The 13349-nt window shown below is 44.2% G+C and overlaps 1 protein-coding gene across 6 annotated transcripts in view; it reads left to right on the top strand.

Moving 5' to 3' along the window:
- DOCK10 (dedicator of cytokinesis 10) overlaps positions 1-13349 on the top strand; it is a 439835-nt gene that overhangs the window by 382886 nt on the left and 43600 nt on the right. For all 6 annotated transcript variants that reach the window (XM_075340778.1, XM_075340775.1, XM_075340774.1 and 3 more), the window contains exons 41-45: positions 697-809; positions 922-1056; positions 3229-3411; positions 5406-5516; positions 7478-7693. In XM_075340778.1, the coding sequence (XP_075196893.1) occupies positions 697-809; positions 922-1056; positions 3229-3411; positions 5406-5516; positions 7478-7693 (758 nt within the window). The remainder of the gene's footprint in view (positions 1-696; positions 810-921; positions 1057-3228; positions 3412-5405; positions 5517-7477; positions 7694-13349) is intronic.

Consider the following 13349-nt stretch of genomic DNA (forward strand, 5'->3'; position numbering starts at 1 on the left):
TATACATACAAGAAAACACATTCACTATGTAACTATGCAAAATAGATCTCTTCCAACTTTAAATAGGACATGTCTTTGCTTAAAAAATTAAATTAACTAACTTGTAAAAAAAAAAAAATCCCTTGGGTCCCCCGTAACTCCATTGCGGAGATATTCACATTTTTTTGTTTTGGAGCGCAATATGTGAAATCTCTGCTTACAGACCAACTAGATGATTCTTCAGTGTTCTCTGATGGTGTACACTTTCACCCTTCCCTTCACCCTCGCAGATGCGGTCAATCAGAACTCTATAGTGTCTGAGACTGATCAGCTGCTGAGCTGTGATTGGCAGCATCTGCGAGTAAAGGAGGGGTAAAAGCGCAGGACCCCAGAGAAGACATGGAAGAAACAATCAGTTGGTCTGTAAGCAGAAATTTCACATGCTGCACTCCAAAATCAACTAAAGTGAACATCTTCGCAATGGAGTGATGCAGAGCAAACCAGAATATATTTTTGAGCAAGTGACAGGTCCTCTTTAAATTGATCCCTAATTTTGGCCCCTTTATATATTTTTCCTCTAACTCACATTTATTAAGTACATTATATCGCTGTATATATAGGTTCAGCTAAAGGCACAGTGTTTTCCAAGTGTATATATCCATATATACAGTATATTATAAAGTCACATTCATCTAGCTTGTTATTATTCTGTTATAGGTAATTCTAATGAAACTGACATTGTGCACCACATTGATTCAGATGCCAACATTGCCACTGAGGTCTGTCTTACCGTACTGGACCTGCTTTGCCTCTTTAACCAAAGTCACCAGGTACGTAAACCTAATTAGTGTTGCCGGTGGCAAACCTTATCCATTGGATGTCATCATTTTAGTCCTGGATATACACAGTATAAATGGTTTGTCATCTATCTCCTATTCCCAGAAGCTATATCTCTCTGACAGCCAGAGTGTGCTAATGAAGAAAGTGTTTGACACCCATCTCCTCTTCCTGCAAATCAACCAGTCAGTGGTCGCCCTCCGCCATGTCTTCGCTGCACTAAGGATGTTCATAAGCAAGGTACAGAGTCAGACATGATGGCAGACAAATGGTACAACATCTCCATAACATGTATATATATTAGCTAGTTTAACCAGTCTGGTTAGATATGATTTCAGCCTTCATGCTGCTATTGCATTGACTTCTATGTATTATGATAATAATATTCATGGATTTTAGCTCATACATTGGAAACTCATTACATACGGTGGGAGCCTAATCACATGAGATGATCAGCAGAAGATCATTCATTTCATTGTCTTGCTTACAGGCTGTACAAACCTTGAAATAAATTCACCAGAAGTATGTATACAATATATTATGATCTTAGTTTACAATACATACCATATTTTTTGTGTAAATTTACCAAGATTTGTATTAATTCTGAGCTGTTGCAGCAGTCAAGGTTTATGGTCTAGAGAGCAGATCTCATCTATTGTGCTGTAACAGTACAACCGGCATTTTCAGCTAGTAGGTGTGACTAATGCCATTCCTATACACAGTACAGACCAAATGTTTGGACACACCTTCTCATTCAAAGACTATTCTTTATTTTCAGGACTCTGAAAATTGTAGATTCACATTAAAGGCATCAAAACTATGAATTAAAACATGTGGAATGAAATACTTAAAAAAGTGTGACACAACTGAAAATATGTCTCATATTTTAGGTTCTTCAAATTAGCCACCTTTTGCTTTCATTACTACTTTGCACACTCTTGGCATTCTCTTGATGAGCTTCAAGAGGTAGTCACCAGAAATGGTCTTCCAACAGTCTTGAAGGAGTTCCCAGAGATGCTTAGCACTTGTTGGCCCTTTTGCCTTCAATTTGTGGTCCAGCTCACCTCAAACCATCTCGATTGGGTTCATGTTTGGTGACTGTGGTGACCAGGTCATCTGGTGTAGCACCCCATCACTCTTCTTAGTCAAATAGCCCTTACACAGCCTGGAGGTGTGTTTGGGGTCATTGTCCTGTTAAAAAATAAATGATGGTCCAACTAAATGCAAACCGGATGAAATAGCACACACTGCAAGATGCTGTGGTAGCCATGCTGGTTCAGTATGCCTTCAATTTTGATTAAATCCCCAACAGTGTCACCAGCAAAGCACCCCCACATCATCACACCTCCTCCTCCATGCTTCACGGTGGGAACCAGCCATCTAGAGTCCATCCGTTCACCTTTTCTACAAAGACACAGTGGTTGGATCCAGAGATCTCAAATTTGGACTCATCAGACCAAAGCACAGATTTCCACTGGTCTAATGTCCATTCATTGTGTTCTTTAGCCCAAACAAGTCTCTTCTGCTTGTTGCCTGTCCTTAGCAGTGGTTTCCTAGCAGCTATTTTACCATGAAGGCCTGCTGCACAAAGTCTCCTCTTAACAGTTGGTCTAGAGATGAGAAGGTGTGTCCAAACGTTTGGTCTGTACTGTGTGTGTGTGTGTGTGTGTGTGTGTATATATATATATATATACTGTATAAATATTCACACAAATACAATAGAACAGGTTATAGAATAGAACACGGTTCTGACCTGTTAGGCCAGGTTGGGACTGTGAGGAAGGCGGATAAGGCTGCCAAAACGCATAGTCCCACCTGTGGTTTCTCTGCTGACTAACATTTTTGTTTCTGAGCCTTGTGGGTCGTTGCCAATAAAGAATGAAATTTTACTACGGCACCTGTGCCCACCAAAGTCTGAATGTCCTTCTCTATTTCTGATATATATACATATATATATATATATACATATATATATATATATATATATATATATATATATATATATATATATATGTTTCCTTATATGTGAATGAGCTGTGTCTTGGCTTTCCTCCTTTCACCCTTTCCTCTCCTTTGCCACTGACATACAATACAAGGTATGAAGCTCACACTACATCTAAACATCACTTCCCAAGCAAAGTGGTGTGACGCCTCTCTCTGGCTCCCAGGGGAGATGCCTGAGGGCAAAGTCATCAGTTGCCCCTAACCCCAGCTACACCCTGGATTACCAAGTCTCATGTGGGCATAATAAAGCATCAGCAATCATTTCATTGATATAGAATACATTACATGCGAGTTTGATCGTTCATGCAGACACTCATCACATTTCATCTCTCTGTTCAGGATTTTGTTTTTTCAGTAGCTACAATATAATATCTCCAGTTAACGTAATTTGAGGTATTTTCTTTCTAGTTCCCTAATGCGTTCTTTCAAGGACAAGCCGACCTTTGTGGTCCTTTCTGCTATGAGGTCCTGAAATGTTGCAATCATCGCTCCCGCTCGACACAAAATGAGGCCTCGGCTCTTCTCTACTTCTTCATGAGGAAGAATTTTGAGTATAACAAACAAAAGTCAATTGTAAGGTCGCACCTCCAGGTAATTTCTCTATTCACCTGCTGCTTCATAGGGCATCATTTTTTTCAGTCATTAGCAAATAGACAGATGACCGACACGGTTCACACAGGAGTAGTTCGATCATCCTCAAGTACACCATCCGCAGGGAGTTTCTGATACCAGTGGGGCTCGACGTCATCAACAACTTCTTCAAGACAATGAACAATGACACTCACTGATTTCTTCATTTTCCCATCTGTACAACCTTGTAGCGAGGGAGGGTGAACAAATGCTAACGCATCAGCCACTTTGATCACTTTGCCTATGACTACCCTTCCATAGGCATCACATTTTGTGTGTTGAATGTAACCATTATTAGTGAATCCACAGAAAGCAGAACTGTCTGGCCCAGAACCCACACTACAAGCTCCACTAAACACATGCTGACAAGCGGTCAGTAATTAGGACCAGCTGTGAACCGAGCCACGTTCAGTGGTACAACACCTCCAAGAAAAACATTCAAATTGCAGGCAATAAGAAGAACAAGGTGGCAGTCACCAAATGTAAAATCTTCATTTATTAGACACCTGCTGAGTCTGGACCCGACGAAGCACCTGCAGCCACGAAACGGTCGCCATCGTCCCTGACGCCACCTGCATCCCCCCTGCTTTTTTTTATGTCTGCAGTGTCTAATAAATGAATATTTTACATTTGGTGAGTGCCACCTTGTTCTTCTTCTTGCCTGAAGCTATTAATGAAATGTCACCACTTCTTATTGTGTTGCTAGGCCCATTCCATCAATCTGGAACCAGTGTACCAGTCCACACACAGCTTAGGTTAGATTAAAGCTAACCTAACAAGCCAATTTCAGTGGCTTTTGCCACCATTTAATGTGTTCCTTTCGACTCCCCCTCTACAGATGTTGGAGGAGACAAGGATCAGACTATTTGAATGTGAGCCCCCCCAATCCTTTTTGTCTCTGGAGAGATAAGTCATAGCCGGAGCGGTCTGGGAGCAGCTTTTCCCCCCACCGCATTGAAAACACATGGACACTTGGCTGAGCCAAACATCTATGATTATGGGGGAGAAATAGCTGTTGTGTAAAGCTACATGAGATGTAGGGAGCGATGGCTGTCAGCAGACGTTATCTAAGATGTTGGCGCACCATTAGACCTTGGGTACATATGCTTTCTACCTAACTCTACGATATCGTGCCATAAAGACCACATACTTTCCAATGGTGGTGTCCACTATGGTGTAAATATAAGCAGTAGACTAATGGCAATATTCATTGTAGCATAGAATAAGGCAGGCTTTGCACACTATGACATCGCAGGTGCGATGTCGGTGGGGTCAAATCGAAAGTGACGCACATCCGGCGTCGCAGTCGATATCGTAGTGTGTAAATCCTTTTTGATACGATTAACAAGCGCAAAAGCGTCGTTATCGTATCATCGGTGTAGGGTCTGACATTTCCATAATGCCGATGCAGCGACAGGTACGATATAGTTCCTCGTTCCTGCGGCAGCACACATCGCTGTGTGTGAAGCCGCAGGAGCGAGGAACATCTTCTACCTGCGTCCCGGCTGCAATGAGAAGGAAGAAGGTGGGAGGGATGTTTACATCCTGCTCATCTCCGCCCCTCCGCTCCTATTGGCCGCCTGCCGTGTGACGTCGCTATGACGCCACACGACCCGCCCCCTTAATAAGGAGGCGGGTCGCTGGTCAGAGCGACGTCGCAGAGCAGGTGAGTGCATGTGAAGCTGCCATAGTGATAATATTCGCTACGGCAGCTATCACAAGATATCACTGCTGCGACGGGGACTATCGCGCTCGACATCGCAGCATCGGCTTGCGATGTGCAAAGTACCCCTAAGTCTATATTTTCCTCTAGATAATATAGTGAAACACTTTGAAGTCTTTCTTACCTTTTTCCCAGTGGCTGAATGCAGTTTTACCACTAGGATTATTTAGAATCGTACATGGAATGAAATTGCACAATACATCATCCGCTTCCATGTTGTTTCTATTAACAGCTCATTAAGGCAGTAAGTCAACTGATTGCTGACGCAGGCATTGGTGGCTCGCGATTTCAACATTCCCTGGCAATTATCAACAACTTTGCAAATGGAGACAAACAAATGAAGGTAATGGGTTAAATTATTGCTTAAAGAGAACCTGACATCAGAATTTTATACCCCAGGCTAATAAGATGTATTTAAAGGCGATTTTATGCTGATTAACTCCTGACCTTTTTTGTACAAATCCATTTTGCTGTTTTAGAGAAATCCATAGTTGAAATTGTATGTTAATGAGCTGCATGTGCACTTCCAGCCCCTGTCCGGTGCCTACCTTATGGAAATGAGTGAGCTGTCAATCACAGACAGGAGGCAGGCAGAGACTACGGAGAGAGGCAGGAGGGCCGGACGTGCCAGGCCCACCCCACTGCATTTACCACTCATTAACATATAATTTCAACTATGTATTTGCCAAAATCAGCCAAACAGATTTCTACAAGAAAGATAACAATCACCATTAAAGTACCATATTCATACCATTAGTTTGGGTCATACAATCCTCTCGGAATACATTTTTTTTTTTAATATTTACTTTTTTTACTTATGTAGACAGATTTTGAGTGTACAGAATCATTATAAAATGTGTCATGGGATCCTGTGTTCAGTGTATGGTGGAGAAATGAAGGGGATATACAAGTTCATTGTAAAACCACCAAGATGTTATGATTGAACGTATCAGGCAAAGGATAAAAAGGTCACTTGTTTATAAAGCATAACCAGTGGATTGACAAAAATTACCATTAGATCATTAGAAAGATCACTTAAAGGGAATCTGTCACCAGGTTTTTGCTATCTCATCTGAGAGCAGCATAATGTAGGGACAGAGACCCTGATTCCAGCGGTGTTACTTACTGAGCTGTTTGTTGTCATTTTGATAAAATCAATGTTTTCTCTGCTGTAGATCTAGCAGTTATACGGAGCTCATGAATATGCTGGACTGCCTGTAGCACGCCAAGCAGTCCTCCAATGATAATTAAACATTGATTTTATAAAAGCTACACTATGCATCCCAGTAAGTCACACATCGCTGGAATCAGGATCTCTTTTCCTTCATCATGCTGCTCTCAGATTAGGTGCCAAAAATCTGGTGTCAGAGTCCCTTTAACCAATGAATCACTAAAGTTGATTAAAAGATCACTCAGTTGTTGAAAAAGCTAAACCACTTGGTGACTAGTTCACTATGGTGCTACAATCACATTGCTTTAGTAACACTATGACTTGTATACACTATCACTGGATTAATGGAGTTGTTTTTCAATGGCAGGTAGCTGCCCATTCTAGACAAGGGAAGGATATTTTGATATTTTCTTAGTTTTAAAACTATTGTAACCATCCTTACCAATGATTGCATGGCTTATTGAAAGTATGGCGGTCATTTGTGATTAAGAATTATAATTCAATGGAAACTTTAAATATTTAAAGGGAACCTGTCACCGGATGTTTATAATACTTACCTAACGGTCGGTGTGGAGCAGACTGGTTGGATGGGCGTCTCCATGCTCAGGGCAGATCAAAGTATTGTGCGCCTGCGCAGGACCTCAATGTTGGCTAGTGTAAATTACGTAAAACACGTCATGCACCCATGCTTCAGAAGGAGGACAAAGATGGCCGAAAGAGGAGGCGCGGGACCCGGAGAACGGAGACACCCATCCGACCAGTCTGCTCCGCACCGACCGTTAGGTGAGTATTATGAACATCCGGTGACAAGTTCCCTTTAACTTCTTGGCATACAAGAGTAAACTCCATCTCTGGGGCAAGTTATCAGCCCCTCACTACACCCCTGGCCGGATCACAAAACTACTTCTTTACTAACGTAAAAATGCTATGGGATGCCCTATGGAAGACCATTATATCATGAGCGGCAGATCCTTTGAACTAGGAATCCCCTAACAACGAAACCCAGCATATACCATTTACAGTATGACTAATACATTTATGATCATTCATTTATTATGATGTATTGTAACCAAAATGACATAAGATGGGTCATCTATCATGAATTGTGCTTAGTAAAACTTTCTTCTCCCAAGAATACACTATTTCCAGCAGAAGTAAAGGATCTGACCAAAAGGATCAGAACAGTATTAATGGCAACAGCTCAAATGAAGGAACATGAGAAAGATCCAGAGATGTTGGTGGACCTTCAGTACAGCTTGGCAAACTCGTATGCCAGCACTCCAGAGCTACGTAGGACATGGCTGGAGAGCATGGCCAAAATCCATGCCAGAAACGGGGACCTATCTGAGGTAAGCCTTGTCATCCGTAGTCGGTCTGTTATTCAGCAGTGTAATAGTGATTAATGTGTAATACATGTACACAGGGCAACTACAGAGGGAAAATAAGTATTTGATACATGGCCGACTTTGCAAGTTTTCCTGCCTACGAAGAATGGAGAGGGCTGTAATTTTTATTGTAGGTACACGCCAACTGTAACAGACAGAATCCCCCAAAAAATCTAGAAATCACATTGATAATTTGTAAATGATTAATTTGCATTTTATTGCATGAAATTAGTATTTGATATAATAGGAAAACAGAACTTAATATTTGTTATAGAAACCTTTGTTTGCAATTACAGAGGTCAGACGATTCCTGTAGTTCCAGATTTGCACACACTGCAGCAGGGATTTTGTCCAACTCCTCCATACAGATCCTCTCCAGATCTTTCATATTTCGGGGCTGCCACTGGACAACATTGAGTTTCGGCTCCCTCTAAAGATTTTCTGTTGGGTTCAAGTCTGGAGACTGGCTAGGCCTTTCCAGGGCCCTGAAATGCATCTTACGGAACCACTCCTTAGTTTGCCTAGCTGTGTGTTTTGAGTCATTGATATGCTGGAAGACCCAGCCACGGCTCATCTTCAATGCTCTTACTGAGGGAAGGACATTGTTTGACAAAACTTCAATATACGTGACCCCATCCATCCTTCCTCTAATACGGTGCAGTTGTCTTGAACTCTTTCAGAAGAACACCCCCAACATATGATGTTTCCACCACGGTTGGGATGGTGTTCTTGCGGTTGTATTCATCCTTCTTCCTCCAAACATGGCGAATCGAGTTTATACCAAAAACTTCTATTTTGGTCTTATCTGATCACATGACCTTCTCCCACGTCTCCTCTGGATCATCCAGATGGTCATTGTCGAACTTCAAACGGGCCTGGACATGTGCTGGCGTGAGCACAGGGACCTTGAGTGCCCTAATCCATAATGGCATTGTGTGTTGCTATTGGTAATTTTTGAAACTGTGGTTCCAACTCTCTTCAGGTCATTGATCAGGTCTTCCTTTGTAGTTCTGGGCTGATTCCTGAACTTTCTCAGAATTATCCATACCCCACGAGGCGAGATCTTGCATGGAGCCCCGGACTGAGTAAGATTGACAGTCATCTTGTGTTTCTTCTATTTTCTAATAATTGCGCCAACAGTTGTTGCTTTTGCGGAAGCTGCTTGCCTTTTGTCCTGTAGCCCATCACAGCCTTGTGCAGGTCTACAATTTTGTCCCTGGTGTCCTTAGACAGCTCTTTGGTCTTTGCCATGGGGGAGAGGCTAGAGTATGGTTTAACCCCTTCACGACCGCGGGCAGTAAAATTACGTCCTATTTTAACGTGACTTAACGACCAGGGACGTAATTTTACTGCCTAAACTTCATTTGATTGCCGTGGCCATAGCAACGGCTTTCAAATGATGTCCCCTGCTGTTTCTTACAGCAGGGGACCTTTGCTTGACCCCAGGGGGGGTGGCATCGCCACCCCCCATAGGCGATCGATGTGATTGGCTGTTCAAATCGGAACCGCCAATCACATTGATCACGCTGTTTTCGGCAAAAAAAAAAATGCCAAAAATAGTGTGATCTTGTAAAATCCAGCTAGGACCGGGGCTGCAGCAGCTCCGATCATTGGCTGGAAGCAAGCAGACACCGTGGCCCCCCCCTGCAGCACTGATTGGAGCGATCGTGCTATGACGCGCAATCGCTCCAATCAGTGTGCAGTGGGGCGGTCTGATCTGCCGGTGGCCGCCCTCCCCAGGCCTGTGCTGGTCTGGGGACCCTCCCCCAACATGTCTGCAGCGTGCAGCACTGGCTGGTACTAGTGGTACCACGCCACCGCTGCTGCTGCCGCTGCTGTCACGTCACGGAGCAGGAGCGGGAGCGGTGAGTATTGTGCTCACCTTGCAGCCCCTGCGCGCTTCCGTAATGGCCCCTGCTCGTGCCCCCCTGCGATCTGCCCCCCCCCGACATCCCGATCTGCCCCCCCGACATCCCGATCTGCCCCCCGCCATCTCTATTCTGCAGCTCCTCCGGTATCCCTCCTCCCCTGCTCTCTTGCAGCCCCTGCGCGCTCTTGTGATTTGCTCCTGCGCGCTCCCGTAATGGCCCCTGCCCGTGCCCCCCCTGCGATCTGCCCCCCGCCATCCCGATCTGCCCCCCTGACATCCCGATCTGCCCCCCCACATCCCGATCTGCCCCCCCACATCCCGATCTGTCCTCCGACATCCCGATCTGCCCCCCCCGACATCCCGATCTGCCCCCCGACATCCCGATCTGCCCCCAGACATCCCGATCTGCCCCCAGACATCCCGGTCTGCCCCCAGACATCCCGGTCTGCCCCCCGACATCCCAGTCTGCCGGCCTCCCCCGTTATCTCTATTCTGCAGCTCCTCCGGTATCTTCCCTCCTCTGCTCTCCCCCTCTGCTGTCCCCGTCCCCCTCTGCTGTCCCCATCCCCCTCTGCTGTCCCCGTCCCCCTCTGCTGTCCCCGTCCCCCTCTGCTGTCCCCCCGACGTCCTCTTACCTGTCTTCACCGGCCGATCACATCTGCCTCCATCGCTGGGTCCTTCTTCCTGGGTCTTCTGCTAAGCTGTCCAACTTCCTGCCTGCTGGCTGCTGCTGTAAAGCTGTTCCTTGCCTTCTGTTCCTCCTGCTAATCCTCTGGGTACTGTGAGTATAACTTTTTTTTTTCCTCTATCCCCTTTCCATTTTTACACCTCATGCGTCCGTGCGTCCCGTCGAGCGCTGATCAGGGACAGGGATGCAGATAACGTATCTGCATCCGTGGTCAGTTTTCGGCGGACTTTTTTTCCCGTATTCCCGACGCTTTTTGTATCGCATCTGTCCGTGCGTCCCGCCGAGCGCTGATCAGGGATGCACATAACGGATCGGCATCCCTGCTCAATTTTTGGCGTGACAAAAAGCATCGGGGATACGGAAAAAAAAGTCACACCAAAAATTGAGCAGGGATGCCGATCCGTTATGTGCATCCCTGATCAGCGCTCGGCGGGACGCACGGACTGATGCAATACAAAAAGCGTCGGGGATACGGAAAAAAAAGTATCGCATCTGTCCGTGCGTCCCGCTGAGCGCGGATCAACATCCCTGCTCAATTTTTGGCGTGACTTTTTTTTTTTTTTCCGTATCCCCAGCGCTCTTTGTATCTCATCCGACCGTGCCTCCTGCAGCGGCCGATCAGTGCACCGCGTCTGTGCGTTTGAAAAGTCAAATGGCATTCCTTGTCTTCTGAGCCCCGCCATGCGCCCAAACAATTGATTTCCACCACATGTGAGGTATCTGCGTACTCGGGAAAAATTGCACAATACGTTTTATGGTGCATTTTTTCCTGATACCGTTGTAAAAAGAAAAAAAAAAGCTACCTTGTTGCTGCAAAAATTTAAAAAAATTTTTTTTAAAAAAATAAATAATTTTCACGGTTCAACGTTATCAACTTTCAGTGGAGCCCCTGGGGGTACAAGGGGCTCACTAAACATCTAGATAAATTCCTTGAGGGGTCTAGTTCCAAAATGGGGTAATTTGTGGGGGAGCTCCACTGTTTAGGCACCATGGGGGGGGGGGGGTCTAAAAACGTGACATGGCATCCGCTAATGATTCCAATCAATTTTGCTGTCAAATGGTGCCCTTCTCTTCTGAGCCCCGCCATGCGCCCAACAATTACTTTCCACCACATATGAGGTATCTGCGTACTCAGGAGAAAATGGACAATACGTTTTATGGTGCATTTTTTCCTGATACCCTTGTGAAAAAAAAGCTACCTAGTTGAAGCAACAGTTTTGTGGTAAAACATTTTTTTTTTCTTTTCACGGCTCAACGTTATAAACTTCTGTGAAGCCCCCAGGTGTTCAAAGTGCTCACCAAACATCTAGAAAAATTATTTGAGGGCTCTAGTTTCCAAAATGGGGTCACTTGTGGGGGAGCTCCATTGTTTAGGCACCTCAGGGGGTCTTCAAACCTGACATGGCGTCCGCTAATGAGTTCAGCTAATTTTGCATTCAAATGGCGCTCCTTGCCTTCCGAGCACTGCCGTGTGTCCAAACATTTGATTTCCACCACATATGAGGTATCTGCGTACTCAGGAGAAAATGGACAATACATTTTATGTTGCATTTTTTCCCGATACCCTTGTGAAAAAAAAAGCTACCTAGTTGAAGCAACAGTTTTGCGGTAAAAAAAAAATTTTTTCTTTTCACGGCTCAACGTTATAAACTTCTGTGAAGCCCCCAGGTGTTCAAAGTGCTCATCAAACATCTAGAAAAAATATTTGAGGGCTCTAGTTTCCAAAATGGGGTCACTTGTGGGGGAGCTCCATTGTTTAGGCACCTCAGGGGGTCTTCAAACCCGACATGGCGTCCGCTATTAGTGCAGCTAATTTTGCGTTCAAAAATTCAAATGGCGCTCCTTGCCTTTCGACCTCTGCCGTGTGTCCAAACATTTGATTTCCACCACACATGAGGTATCTGCGTACTCAGGAGAAAATGGACAATACATTTTATGTTGCATTTTTTCCCCGATACCCTTGTGAAAAAAAAAGCTACCTAGTTGAAGCAACAGTTTTGTGGTAAAAAAAAATTTTCTTTCTTTTCACGGCTCAACGTTATAAACTTCTGTGAAGCCCCCAGGTGTTCAAAGTGCTCATCAAACATCTAGAAAAAATATTTGAGGGCTCTAGTTTCCAAAATGGGGTCACTTGTGGGGGAGCTCCATTGTTTAGGTACCTCAGGGGGTCTTCAAACCCGACATGGCGTCCGCTAATGAGTGCAGCTAATTTTGTGTTCAAAAATTCAAATGGCGCTCCTTGCCTTTCGACCTCTGCCGTGCGCCCAAACAATTGATTTTTACCCCATATGGGGTATCAGCGTACTCAGGAGAAAATGCACAATAAATTGTAGAGTGCACTTTCTCTTTTCTCCCTTGTAAAAATGAAAATTTTATGGCTAAAGTAACATTTTTGTGTTAAAAAGTAAAATTTTCATTTTTTTCCTTCCACATTGCTTTGGTTCCTGTGACACACCTAAAGGGTTAATAAACTTCTTGGATATGGTTTTGAGCAGTGTGAGGGGTGCAGTTTTTAGAATGGGGTCACTTTTGGGTATTTTCTGTCACCTCGGCCTCTCAAAGTCACTTCAAATGTGATGTGGTCCCTAAAAAAATATTTTGTAAATTTTGTTGGAAAAATTAGAAATTGCTGATGAACTTTGACGCCTTCTAACTTCCTAACGAAAAAAAAATTTCTTTCGAAAATTGCGCTGATGTAAAGTTGACAAGTGGGAAAGTTTATTTAGTAACTATTTTGTGTGACATATCTCTCAGATTTCTGGGCATAAATTTTCAAAGTTTGAAAATTGCGAAATTTTCCAAATTTTCGCACAATTTCCTAAATTTTCACAAATAAACGCAAAACGTATCGGCCTAAATTTACCACTGACATGAAGTACAATATGTCACGAAAAAACAATGTCAGAATCGCCAGGATCCGTTGAAGCGTTCCAGAGTTATAACCTGTCAAAGTGACACTGGTCAGAATTGCAAAAAATGGCCCGGTCATTAGGGTGTTTTAGTGGCCGGGGGTGAAGGGGTTAATGAGTGTGCAGACAGGTGTCTTTTTATACTTATTTTCC

This window comes from Anomaloglossus baeobatrachus, chromosome 3, assembly GCF_048569485.1.
Source record: "Anomaloglossus baeobatrachus isolate aAnoBae1 chromosome 3, aAnoBae1.hap1, whole genome shotgun sequence".
Lineage (NCBI taxonomy): Eukaryota > Metazoa > Chordata > Amphibia > Anura > Aromobatidae > Anomaloglossus > Anomaloglossus baeobatrachus.